Genomic DNA, 14,610 nt, shown 5'->3' on the forward strand with positions numbered 1-14,610 from the left:
GGGATCCCGCGAACCGGCCGGTTCATCCGGGCCGGGACCGGGACCAACGGGTGAACCGGACCGGTACCGGTCCCCTATCCCGAAAGCCCCCATCCCGCCATCTTCACACGGGACCGGGTCCAACAGGCCGGTTCTCGGACCGGTCACGGGCCGGGGCGGGCCGACCCGGTCCCCCTGCCACCCCTAAATAAGACACATTTGGATCAGCGATTGAAGCCCATTGAGCTTATCATTGAACTCCTTGGTTTGAGATCTTGTTATGGGCCTCCTTGGAGTTTCTAAAGCTTCATCCTTGACCTTCAATGGAGTAGAGCTTCCTTGGATGCTATCACAAATCTTCGAAGGTATTGGGCTTTAATCCTTGCAAGATGTAGTGAACATCCCAATTCATGCCTTGGATGCACATTTCAATGCTATAAGTTTCACTAAGGCGGCCTTTGAAGTTGAGTCTAAAACTTCTGCAACGATTGATAAAGTCAACAACAAGCTCATCTTCACCTTGACGAGCCTTTATAAGCTCAATCATTAAAAACACGTCTTTTTCTATAGAAAAGATTGAGGAACTCTTGCTCTAACTGCTCCTAATAATAAATAGAATTTAGTTCGAGATATGTGTACCAATCAAAGACATGTTCTTTGAGAGATCGAATGAACTCTTTAACGAGATAATAACCATACGTCCTAGCTTCATTGCAAGTTTTGATAAAGTGCGCTATATTTTGTTTAGGATTTTCTTTGCCATCAAATTGTTGAAGCTTAGGAGGTTGATAGCTCTCAGACATTTTCAAGTTATCAATTCTTTGTGTATATGACTTTGCATATGTGGGAGAAAATTTGGATGGAGACTCAGATTTTTCTTTGATAGCCTCTATGAGAAAATTCTTCAATTGATCAATGGGAATCAAACCTCCAGCGGATAGATGAATCTCTTTGTAACACCAAAAACTAGCAAGTTGAACTAGTGAGTTCTAGAGCCTTTTGTAAGAGGTTTGGAGTGTCGTATAAGGATTAAAGGTTGTAAAAATGATTCCTGTACTTAGGATAGGGGTTTCAGGGGTTATACGTTAGGGTATGACTCCCCAAGGACCAATAAAAGGGTCCTTGAGGAGGACCCCAAACAGTCCCTAAATTGGCAGATTTTGGTGAGCTACGTTTGGGGACCTACGGGGCGTAGGTCCACTCACACATTGTAGCTCTTGGTCGTGGGTCAAGTCCTGAAGCAAGCCTGCCTTTCTAGCTCCAGTACTTACCTACGAAGAGTGCATCACAATCCGTAGACCCACCCACGGTTCGTGGGTGGGAGAGTCGTAGGTGAGAACAATTTTTCAAGTTTTAGTTTTAAATTAGGCTTTGGGGGTTAAATTAGTAATTAATTAGGGGTTAAGGTAGGTCAGCTATTTAGTTAATAAACCACCTATATACGCTTAATAGACCCCTAGACTAATCACTCTAACTCATTCATCTAAGACCCCAAAATACTCTCCAAAAATCCTCTCTCTAGAAGTGAAGAAAAAGAAGAAGAAGAAGAAGAAGAAGAAGAAGAAGAAGAAAAAGAAGAAGAAAAGAAGAGAAGAGGGAAGCAACCTAGGTCGAATTTCCCCCATTGATTCAAGCTTGATTATGGTATGTTTAGCTTATTCATCTATGGGTTCTTCTCCCATAGAGCCCCCTTAGTTTTCCCCTAATTGAAAAGTCAAGAACCCAATTCTAGCTAGGGTTGTGCTTGCATTGTGGGTAGGGCTTGGGTATGATATCAATCTAGTGGATAATACCCAATTATGACTGATTTAGCTTTGTTTAGTGATATTATGATGAATTTACGTGGTTTTATGGTAAATCCTAATCTAAATTGATGAATGCGATGCTTGTGGGTTTATGCCATTAGAGGTGAAGTTAGAGGTTCAAAGGTGATCTTCCTAAATCAATGTCATGTATAGTAATTGATCAAAGTTAGGATCATATAGTCATGAATTGAACTAGACTCTATTGTATATGATGAATCTTGGTATGTTAAGTTGAATTTGAACATTTATGATCAATTGTGATTAGAATCACCTAGTCATGAAATATGTGATCAAAATACCTTGAAATCTAGGTATAAAGAAGAGATTAAGAAAGAACCATGAGAGTAAGGCTTGTGATCATAATAGTTAGGGCTTTAGAGTGAAGCTAATGTGATTACCTAAGGATGCTAAGGCTTTGAGAGTAAAGTCTAAAAGAAAATCGAAGTCTAATAGGTAGAATTGGGGTGAAAGGCCTATACTCACCTAACCTACCTTATGAATGCTTGAAATTATAAAGTGATAGGATCACTTGAACATGGATTGATTGTTAAGGACATCCTTCCATGAGATATGAGTGTTAAGCAAGGCTTAACAAGTAAACCTTGGGGTGTATGCTTGGCTCCAAGTGGATATTGAAGGTGAGATGGAGTGTCACACAAGATAGGGTTCGAGCTCCAAGTAGAAAGGAGAACGACACCTAGTTGATTTCAGGACTATCCAAGAAAAAAAGGGGAACTCTTACATAGTAGAGTGTGGGTTTTCCCAAAGTTAGGTCTTATGAGATGGGAACCTTCATGTAGTTGAGTTAAGGTTTCTAGTAGCTATCTCCATATCCAATGAACTAAGACATGCTTGAAGAAGCATCTCATAGTGTTCTAAAAGCATAATTGAACTAAGACTTACTTAATGAAGTACCTCATGGTGCATGCTCAACAAATCGAGGAGCAAAAGCTTAAGAAAATGAATAGGGAGGGGAAAAGAGCTAGAACTGATGATGGGAACTTTCCCAATGCTAAGTCCAATGAGCAAGGTAGGTCTAAGTCTAGACAAAAGTATTTCGGCCAAGACTCTCCATTTCCTAAACCTAGTTGCACCAAGTGTGGGAGGAATCATTATGGCAAGTGCCTAGCCGGCATGGATGGTTACTATGGGTGTGGTAAGGAAGGGCACAAGATGAGAGATTGCCCGATTCTTAAAGTTAAGGGAATGGAGGATAAGAAAGTTGCCTCTAGTGGTTCGGATGATTAGTGCTCCAAAGAAGAATAGATTTTATGCTCTCTAATCTAGAGAAGATCAAGAGTGATCTCCTCATGTCCTTTCCGGTATGTGTTTTTATGCTTTAGTAAATTTCCGGATTTCTTGTGTTTTGTGACTTGTTATGTTGGACTTTGAAGTTGTTTTTAGCATATATGATGTTTAGAAGAGTTTTAGTAGGCTTACTCCCAAGGGGGAGATAATGTGCCTACTTAGTAAGGTTATTGTATGTTTATGTGTTGCCATGATTTCCTTATGTGCATGTTCATGAAAATGCTTAGGTCTTGTTAGAAATGACTAATATGCATTGTTTTCCTCATGTTATAGTGCATTGAGTAGATTTGCAGATAGACTTCATGAGATGAACTTTGAGCATGTCTTAATTTTGGGAGTTGAAAGATTCCTCCTTGAAGAAATGGTTTTTGAGAGTAAATTTGCATTTAGGCTCCATGAGGGAGTATTGAGCATTTTTAGATAGGAGATGTTAGTTCCTCCTTGAATATGAGTAAAATATAGAATTTCATGCATTTTGGGTTGGTAGATGTAGCTCCTACTCTCTTGTGTTGCATTGAATTAGTTTAGTTTTGAATTGAAGTTTTCTTGCTTGATTATGTGCATTTAGATGTAGTGCATGCATGGTGGTCTGCTAGTTTAGATTTGTGTCTTTAAGAAGTGTTTAGAATCGCATTCGAGGATGAATGATCCCAAGGGGGAGATATTGTAACACTCCGGAAACTAGCAAGTTGAACTAGTGAGTTCTAGAGCCTTTTGTAAGAGGTTTGGAGTGTCGTATAAGGATTAAAGGTTGTAAAAATGATTCCCGTACTTATAGTAGGGGTTTTAGGGGTTAAACGTATGGACCAATCAAAGGGGTCCTTAAGGAGAACCCTAAAAGAGTCCCTAAATCTGCAGATTTTGGTGAGCTACGTTTGGGTACCTACGGGGAGTAGGTCCACTCACGCTCGTAGCTCTTGGTCGCGGGTCAAGTCCTGAATTTGCCCTGCCTTCCTAGCTCCAGTACTCACCCACGAAGGGTGCAACATAGTCCGTAGACCCACCCATGGTCCGTGGGTGGGTGAGTCATAGGTGAGAACAATTTTTCAAGTTTTAGTTTTAAGTTAGGCTTTAGGGGTTAAGTTAGTAATTAATTAGGGATTAAGGTACGTCAATTATTTAGTTAATTAACTGCCTATATAATCTTAATAGGCCCCTAAACTAATCACTTTAACTCATTCATCTAAGACCCCAAAATACTCTCCAAAAATCCTCTCTCTAGAAGTGAAGAAGCAGAAAAAGAAGAGAAGAGAAGAGGGAAGCAACCTAGGTCGAATTTTCCCCATTGATTCAAGCTTGATTAAGGTATGTTTAGATTATTCATCTATGGTTTCTTCCCCCCGTAGAGCCCCGTTGTGCTTGCATTATGGGTAGGGCTTGGGTATGATACCAATCTAGTGGATAATACCCAATTATGATTGATTTAGAATTTTTTAGTGATATTACGATGAATTTATGTGATTTCTATGGTAAACCCTAAACTAAATTGATGAATGTGATGTTTGTGGGTTCATGCCATTAGAGGTGAAGTTGGAGGTTCAAACGTGATCTTCCTAAATCAATGTCATGTATAGTAATCGATCAAAGTTGGGATAATATAATAATGAATTGAACTAGACTCTATTGTATATGATGAATCTTGGTATGTTAGTTGAGTTAAGATTTCTAGTAGCAATCTCCATATCCAACGAACTAAGACATGCTTGAAGAAGAATTTCATAGTGTTCTAAAAGCATAATTGAACTAAGACTTACTTAATGAAGTACCTCATAGTGTAGTATAAGTGGACTTAGACATGCTTAAGGTNGAAGAGATTAAGAAAGAACCTTGTGAGTAAGGCTTGTGATCATAATAGTTAAGGCTTAAGAGTGAAGCTAATGTGATTACCTAATGATGATAAGGCTTTGAGAGTAAAGTCTAAAAGAGAAAATAAGTCTAATAGGTAGAATTGGGGTGAAATGCATATACTCACCTAACCTACCTTATGAATGCTTGAAAGTACAAAGTGATAGAATCACTTGAACATGGATTGATTGTCAAGGACATCCTTCCATGAGATATGAGTGTTAAGCAAGGCTTAACAAGTAAACCTTGGGGTGTATGCTTGGCTCCAAGTGGATATTAAAGGTGAGATGGAGTGTCACACAAGATAGGGTCCGGGCTCCAAGTAAAAAGGAGAACCACACTTAGTTGATGTGAGGACTATCCAAGAAAAAAGGGGAACTCTTACGTAGTAGAGTGTGGGTTTTCCCAAAGTTTGGTCTCATGAGATGGGAACCTTCACGTAGTTGAGTTAAGGTTTCTAGTAGCAATCTCCATATCCAACGAACTAAGACATGCTTGAAGAAGAATCTCATAATGTTCTAAAAGCATAATTGAACTAAGACTTACTTAATGAAGTACCTCATAGTGTAGTATAAGTGGACTTAGACATGCTTAAGGTAGTATCTCATAGGGTCCATGTAAAGAAGGAACTTAGACATACTTAAGAGAGTATCTCATAGTGTTCAAAGTAGAAATGGATTTAGACATGCTTATAAGTGTCTCATAGGATCCATATTAGAAGATGAACTAAGATGTGCTTAAGAGAGTACCTCATAGTGTTCTAAAGTAAAGAGAGGAACTAGGTTCCAAACCAAGAAATGTTATGTTAGTATGAGGACCCAAAGGTGGTACTTAGTATGAATAGTATTATGGGGTGCTATGCATGCATTGCACAAGTATGACTTAGGGTTATTAAAGAGAAGCCTTGATATATGATAGTGCTATAGTTTCCCTTCCTAGCTATAGTTGACTTAAGGTGAGAGATTCGCTTAGTTATGAGAGTTAAGCTAATAATGAGACCAAAGGAGAGTGAGTATGACTAAGATGACTTCAAGGCTATGCTTAGTGTAAAGGGTAGTATGGGATGCCTTTCATAAATTTCACAAGTGTGTTTTGAGGTTACTTAGGAGTATGGTGCCCTTATGGTAAGAAGAGCTTAAGAGTTGACCATGTACATAGACTATGATTAAGATGACCAAAAAAGGATACTTGGCTTGGATGGTATTATGGGATGCTATTCGCACCTTGCACTTGTATACTTTTAAGGTTACTTGGGGATGGTGCTATTATGGAATAGATGACTAGGAGTAAAATTATGCTTATATGATGCTTATGTTGAAGACTTGGCTTATTATGATTATGATGTATCTCTTATGCTCTTTAACTATGTCTTATGTTGACTTAGGACTATATGATGCTTATGTTATTGATTATGCTATGACTATGTTTATTATGCTATGATCATGTTATTGTCTCTTATGCTTATGTCTTATGTTTACTAACCATTTTTTAGATGCTTTTATGGTGTTGTGCTAGTCAGCACTTGGTACATTTTAGACTAACGCATATTGCCTACATTCTAATCAAATGTAGGGTTTCAGAGATTGAGTTGCTTTGAAGGCTAGGTTTCTAAGGTGCAAGAAGAGTTGAAGATTTGGTGAGTCCTCATAGCTTCGAGGACAAGCCCATATTTCCTTTATGTCATTTCTTTATGTTTTAGACTTTGTATGGGCTACGTCCCAAGACTTTTATTCAAGAGTTTAATAGATGGTTTTAGACAAAGGTTTAGTAAAGACTTCCATTTGCTTATGAAAATGACTTCGATTGTAAATGTTTTAAATTTTTCCGTATTTTCTATTATCTTATGTTCAGGATATGCTAAGGGCTTGTATGTGACCCCTTCGAGGTCAAGTATGCCATGTTACGTCTAGGGGGTACCCCTGGGTGACACTCTTTGATCTTTGTTTGCTTTATGAAAGACTCTCCTTCGTCTTGAATTCTAGGAAAGTTCAAAGATTCTTGACCTGATCTTTTTTCGATCATGTTATCCATCTTATTTGTTTGCTTGAAAAGTTTAGCATCTTGTTCATGAGCACACTTTGTCATGACTTCAATTGCTTTAGTCAAATTTGCTAGTCGTTCTTTCATAATGCAAGTCATTTTGATTTTTTTTTCTTTGATGCTTGAAAAGTTGAGATGAGAGGAAGAGATTGTTCTACTGGCGTGTTAGAATTTGTATACAATAAAATTTGCATCGAGAAAACAATAATCAAGAACGGAAAAGAATCGTAACAATCATATTTATTATTTCAAAGTGCGGGTGTTACAATCTCTATGATTCCTTTGAATTCGCCTTTTCAAATATAATTCAAGGACTTTTGAGCTTGATCTTGAATTTGTCTAGAACTTAAACTTGATCTTGAATTGAACTTGATCTTGGATCAAGGGCTTTAAAGCTTGTCCTCAAATCTTCGATGAACTTGAACTTGAACTTGAACTTTATCTTGATCTTGACTTTTTCTTGAATTCAAGGGCTTCGAGCTTATTCTTGAATCTGATGGACTTGATCTTGATCGTTTTTGAACTTGAATGCTTGAATTCTTAAACTTGTCGCTTATAGAGAATTTTATGGCATTTGTACCACGAGCTTTCTCTAGCTTATTTATTAGAATTTTCCGTTACTTTTTTGAACTATGAGGACCCCTATTTATAGTTTTAAAATAGTGGAGTTGTGATATGAATAGGATTCTCTTCGCCCAATCAGATTTAAGTAACATTGCATATGAAGTTTATGGAGAGGGCTTTAATTAAATTCATATTTATTAGATTTAAATAATTTACTCAATTCTAATAACCCATTATATTTATTTGGACTAATATATTCATGAATTTAATATGATCCGAATCATTTTATAAACTTAAATTTAATAAATTTTAAATGTTTACTGCACGTACTTTGCCTATTGTCTGCTTCCATTATATCTTATATCTTCATCACAATAATGTATTACTCCATTTCATGGTGTTAATGCTTAAAAAATTGTTATTTGCTTCACGATTGGTTGACATTCATCATTGGCTCATACTTCACCATTAAAGATCGAAAGAATCAATTTACACACACACTTCTATTTAAAAAATCACAATATAGTGTGCATTCTTTTGCCTCTAACTCTTCCCTTGTGTAAATTCCGTTAAATACTCCGTGTTCCTAATTAAAAAGAAATAAACATTCGTTAGATTTAGGGACTAAAATAAAACATTTTAATTAATTGAAGATCAAATATGCTAAGTTAAATAACACAAGGACCAATTGCAATAAGCTAATAACTTGAGCACCAAAATCACTATATCCCATTTTATAAAACTCAAATACATTTGAAATAATATTTATGTAATTTATCAAATAAAATTCTATTCAATGATATGCGCAAGGTAAAATGATTTTTTAAATTATTTTCTTAATAATTAGGACTTTAAAATTTCTATCTTCATGGATTCAAATATTGTTTCCAATAAACCTACTCCCAAAACATGGGTTATTGGCAAAGCTACTAATCTTAAGTCTCGAAAATGGCCAAAATGTGAATAAATATAATGTAAGCCTAAAATCTACTCTAAATCCTTTCTAACGATCAAGAAACTCATAATATATAGAATCTAACTAATCTAAGTCGAAAGAAAATAAGTTTTAACCTACATCAAAGCTGAACCACAATCATGAACCATCACTCCAAAGCATTTCCCTTCCGAAGAGCCTTTTGTTTTTCTTTTACCCCTCCCGGGAGCTCCCACCCCTTTTTGCTCCCTTGGTGACTCGAACTCGCAACCTTTGGGTTGGAAGTGAGGGGTGCTTACCATCCGAGCAACTCCCTCTCGTCATGATCGTACATAATCATTCATACCTTGCCTTTCAAGGCAATGAATCTCAAATCATCAACACACCAACAATTTACCATAATTAAGGCTTGCCTAATGGTACAATTCAATAACCCAAGGCGATTTAGACATATTCTATTCATAAGCTTTCAAAATCATCAAACCCACTTCATAAAGGCACAATTTAGGAAATTGAGAGAATTCATGGGTTCATAGAGTATTTTCATCATAAATCATCAATTAAAAACTAATACAATTATAATATGTCATTAATAACCATTTGAAAATGTTTGGTGAAAGAACCCATGAGATTGAGTAAAACCCTAGGTTTTTGATAACTTGAAATCACATTTGGAATTGGCTCCTTGAATGAAAAGTTAAGCAAGGATGAAGACTACCATACCTTTCTATTGATTCCCCACGAAATAACACCTTGAATCCACAAACCCTAGCTTCAATGGCTCCCTTCTTCTTCTTCCTTGAGTTTAGAGAGAGAATTTTTGAAATGAGGAACTCTTTGTTTTTATTTGGGGAAAAAAGAGTAAATTACTTGTTTAAAGACTTAAAACTATATATACTAGTGATATAAACCATTTAAAATCAATCCCACACTTTAAATAATTAAAACGAAATTACTCAAACACCCTCAACTTAAGGCAGCCCATCAGGAACCACGCCCAACTCAACGGGTCGTGAGGGGCACCACGGCTCGTGGTGGTGCCCGTGGTCCCCTAGGCAGTGTACATCATGATCCTCAAATCGTTGTTGTGCTATCAAAAATAGAATCTACATGTCAATATGGGACAAACAATACCTATATTGATGATGCAAAATTCAGACTAAAAAATGGGCCAAAAATCGACCATCAAAGCTTGACAACAAAACAAAAAACTAACTTTGTCATTAAGTTTCCCTCGAGGTGAGGATCACATGCCCCTAAAATTGGGTGAAGATACGGGGTGAATTCGGACATGAAATGGTCTAATAGTTTAATTTTAAAGAACAGAAAAATAAAGATTTTTATTTGTTAGGGCTTTAAAGATTAGGAAGGATCAACTTTTGTTTTTGATTTGGTTGGACAAATGATATCCGATTGGGCTTATGACTGAATATTTTTAATGAATAAATTAGGAATAAAACCTTAAATATGTCATAAAATGCAAAGGAAAAGAAATTTACCTTGAAATCAGTTGTAGAATTGAAGAAATTCGATACAAGCTACGCTCAACAATGGCGTCTTTAAATCCTTCATTGATTTAGAAATGAAAGGGACAAGATACATAAAACACTCAACAATCATTGTTCTTGCGGAATTTTGTCGCAGGTTCGATATTGCAAGAACGGAGGAAACAAATTTACTCTAGCTCCGTCAGAGTGATCATGATCCTTCAACAGCGAGTAAATGTTGTAGGAGTGATCAAGCTCAACTAAGTGGGAGCAGGATTAGATCACCAGCCTTTGTTGATGTGGCGGCTCTCTGCAGGAGCAGAGCTACCAAAGCAAGCCAAGCTCCGCAGGAGCAACAACATAAGGAGTTTTTCACATTTTTGCAAGTCCTCAACTTATCGTTTAAGATTCATTTAGAGTTCCGCGGACACAAATGGATATGCAACCCAGTCAAAAATAACACTTTGGCCTCAAAATAATCAACAAAACTACCAATGTAGGCTGTCTAGAGGAAATGAAGATCGAAGCCAACACTACAACTAAAACCACTTAAAACAAGCAAACAACCAAGCATCCCAAAACCAAACCAGCAATCACAAGACACAAACAAGAGGTCCTACTAGACCAAACTAAAACTTTGAGAGGTAATGACGCTAATAAAAATCCCATCCGGTTTACTAAGAATGTTGATTGAACTCAACCCTTTCAACGCAAAAATCTCCAATGGGAAAAAACATACCAAAAACACTCCCTAAAACCTCAAGAAGAGAGCCATCCACCTCGAAAGACATAAATACCTTATAAAAGCTATGAGAAGGGAAAAATAGTAAACAAAATAAAAACCAAGCAATGGATCGTGAGGGTCATTACAACATCCACTATTAAAATAACTTAAATCTTAAAAGTTAGAGAAAAAAAGTACCCCTAAGGTTAAAAAAGGTAAGGATATTTGGTATGTATATCAAGCTTGGCTTACCAAGTAGCCTCTCTGGTGGGATGATGCCTCCACTGAACCTTAAATGACAGAATGTCCATAGACCTCAACCTCCTAGACTGCTTGTTTAGAATAACCATAGGCCCCTCCTCGAAAATCAAGGACTCATCTTGCTGAACCAAATTCCACTTAAGCATGTGAGACTTATTTAAACATACTGTCCCAACATAGATACATAAAAATATTAGGTCAATAACCCAAAAAGCTGGAGGTAAGGCTAACTCTTAATAAGCCACCTCCATAACAAACTGCAAAAATCTCAAAAGGTTCGATGAACCTAGGGTCGAGCTTGCCCTTTCGATCAAACCTCATTATGCCCTTCATTGTTGACACCAGGATAAACACTCGATCTCTTACCTAAACTCTAAGGCGCTCACTCTCTAATCGACATAACTCTTGTGCCTACTCTAAGCAGTACGAGCCTCTTCTGAATCACCTAATCTTTATCCATAGAGTCATGCAACAAGTCAATGACCTAAGGGCCTAATTTCAAAAGCATTAAACTAGCACATCGAAGATTGAACTCCTTCTATATAATGCCTCAAATAGAGCCATTTGAATACTCAAACATTAGCTATTATTATGTGCAAACTCTACCAAAGAAAAAACTAGTCACACATACATCGAAAATAAATTACACAAGCCCAAACCATATTATCCACAACCTAAATAGTCCTTTTTGGACTGACTGTCTGTCTGCGGATGAAATGATGTGCTAAGATTAACCCAAGTACTCAATTCTCTCTGAATCAACCTCCAAAAATATGTTGTGAATTAATTACCATGATCTGAAATGATAGACATTATCACCCTTTGCAAATTGATACAATCTCCTGAATGTAACCTCTCAACCTCTCAGAAGAGTATAAAATCTGAACTGGTAGAAAGTGAGAAGACCTGGTCAACCTATCAATGATGACCCAAATAACATCAAATGTATGGAATGTTTATGGCAATCCTACCATGAAATCCATATCCACTCCCACCTTCACTCGATAATGGGTAGCCTTTGAGTCAAATGACCTAACCTCAAATGCTCATACTTACCTACTGCCAATTCAAGTACTTAGACATTAACTTTGCAATATCTCACTTAATCCAACACCATCATTAGACTACTACTTCTTCTCTTTCTCTTTCTCATTCCCCTTTCCCTTCTCTTTCTCCTCCTCATTCTTCTTATTCATCTTCCCCTTCTCCCCTTGCTCCTTCTCCTCTCCCTGCTTTTCCTCCCCCTGCTTTTCCTTCTCCTCCTCCGTCTTCTTTTACTTCTCTTTCTCCTCATCCTCCTTCTTTTTCTACTACTCCTTCTTTTTCTTCTTCTCCTCCTCCTCCTTTTCTTTATTCTTTGTCCCTACCACCTACTCCACATGCAACCATGGAAAATCATGATGAATAAACATTACTAAATATAAAGAAAATAAAACAATTCATCACACCAACAAACTAAGTACACGTGTTATTGTACTTATACTACTCTTGTTTTATTTTTTTATGCATTGCCTAGGCCTATCAAACCCCGTGGATTCCATTTATATGAGGTTATGTATATAAAAAGTTATGGTGAGATACCTATCATTTGGAGAAAATCTATCTTCTTATATCATGTTTACCTATTTTTTTTACGACTTCAGACATGCTTATATTTTGAAGTATATGTATTTAGTTTGATGATCTTGAACTACTAGTAACACTAAATTATGGGTGTATTTTTTACCTTCACACTTCTATTATATCTATGAAAGCTTTGAGTTTTTAGACTTGATTTTGCTAATGTTATTACTTCTATATGATAGTTTGATATTAATTTCGGTGGAGGGTTGGCTTACCTACCAATGGGATAGTGCAAGTGCCATCATGCCATAGATTTTGAGTCATCACACTTCTTATTTGTGAAGAGGGATCATTCTTCTTTAGTAATTCTCATCCCATATCTAAAAACTTCAATCGGTATATTATTGTCAATCTTTAACGAAAAAATATTATAATTAATCAGAAGTACTCATATATTTTCCTACGCCATGCTTGACGTAAACTTATCATAAACTTTTTTATCTGTCGAAATATTGAAATATGATGCAAAAATGTTTTCTAAGGATATACTAACGTCTTTTGTAAAGCATATTTTCAATAAACATTTTCTACCAAATATGCCCGTGTAAAAAGTTAATTATTGTGTTTTCTACCTCCAAAAATAATCATGGAATATGACCTGTCCAATTTTAATTTGAATATTAACAATTTTCATCTTTTTAAGGAAAAAAATTAATAATTTCCTCAAAATCAGATCACACTAATCAAATTATTTAAAATTTGGAACCTAAATTATGAAAGTTCTTAATTTTGAATGCATTGACAATTCTTGTTTGACAACTATAAAAGCCACATATCTCTTCAAGTTTTATATATTCTACTCCAAAAGAAAGTATTTTTTTTTGTTCGAGTATCCAATATGGCTACAAAAAGGCTCAGAGATACTAGGAACTACAGTGAAAATGTAAGAAACTCCATCTTAGATAGAAGAGAAACAAGTTTGTTCAAGAAAGCAGAAGAGCTTTCTATTTTGTGTGACGTAGAAGTCGCTATAATTATTTTTAGGCCAGGAAAAATCCAACCCATTACTTGGAAATCCACAAGTCTGGCTCAGGATGTCTTGACGAGGTATTTAAGTTTTATTGAGTTCAAAAGGCTTGAAAAGTTGGTCACACATGAAGACTATCTTCAAAAGAAAGTTGATAAGAAAGAAGAACAAATTAGCAAATTAGAGAAAATGAATGAGGCAAAGGAAATGGAAATCCTCTTCAACCAACTAGTGGAGGGAAAAAGTATTGATGAACTTGATTCTAGAGAAATGAAAGGTTTATTAAAGGTGTTTGCTGCAAAAATGGCTAAACTTGATGAAAGAAAGAAAGAACAAAACCAGTCTCCAAATCCTCCATCCAACAAAGAAAATATTACCTTATCAGCAAGTCCAATGGAAGAGTCATTCAATGATCCGTGGTTTATTCTGACTATAGCTACATTAGGGGATGGAAGCAGTATAGGCCTGAACCAAAAGAAGGTAATGACGTCAATGTTGAACATGATGGACATTCCAAGGACCTCGATTGAGAATGTAATAATTATAATGTTCTATCATTGTTTCTTCATGTTCTTTTTCCCTAGTGTGTGTCTTAATTTGTTGCATTTTTCTTTCCATTTCATGTTATTGTACTTTTTATTTCAATCGTTTATGAACGNNTTCAGACTATAACTACATTAGGGGATGGAAGCGGTATAGAGCCTGCACCAAAAGAAGGCAATGACGTCAATGTTGAAGATGATGGACATTCCAAGGACCTCGATTGAGAATGTAATAATTATAATTTTCTATCATTGTTTCTTTGTGTTCTTTTTTCATAGTGTGTCTTAATTTGTTGCATTTTTCTTTCCATTTCATGTTATCGTACTTTTTATTTCAATCATTTATGAATGTTATTCTATTTTGTTGGAAAAATGAACTAATATTGTTCGGTTAATAAGTTATTTTTATCAAAATTTTGGACTAAGTTGAATATTTATTTTTGGCCGTATATATTTTATTTCTCTTAAGTTTAGCAACCAATGTTATTTGATACAAAAGATACTTTATGTGTGTTAACATTTAGGAATCTC

General features: G+C 36.1%; 1 protein-coding gene across 1 annotated transcript; it reads left to right on the forward strand.

The window, feature by feature from the left end:
* The first annotated feature begins 13,408 nt into the window (after positions 1-13,408).
* LOC125863030 (agamous-like MADS-box protein AGL90) lies at positions 13,409-14,304 on the forward strand. Its single transcript, XM_049543167.1, has 2 exons — positions 13,409-13,977; positions 14,214-14,304. The coding sequence occupies exons 1-2, from the start codon at positions 13,409-13,411 to the stop codon at positions 14,302-14,304; spliced, it is 660 nt and encodes a 219-aa protein (XP_049399124.1).
* The last annotated feature ends 306 nt before the right edge of the window (positions 14,305-14,610 follow it).

This window comes from Solanum stenotomum, chromosome 4 (genome assembly GCF_019186545.1).
Source record: "Solanum stenotomum isolate F172 chromosome 4, ASM1918654v1, whole genome shotgun sequence".
Taxonomy (NCBI): Eukaryota; Viridiplantae; Streptophyta; class Magnoliopsida; order Solanales; family Solanaceae; genus Solanum; species Solanum stenotomum.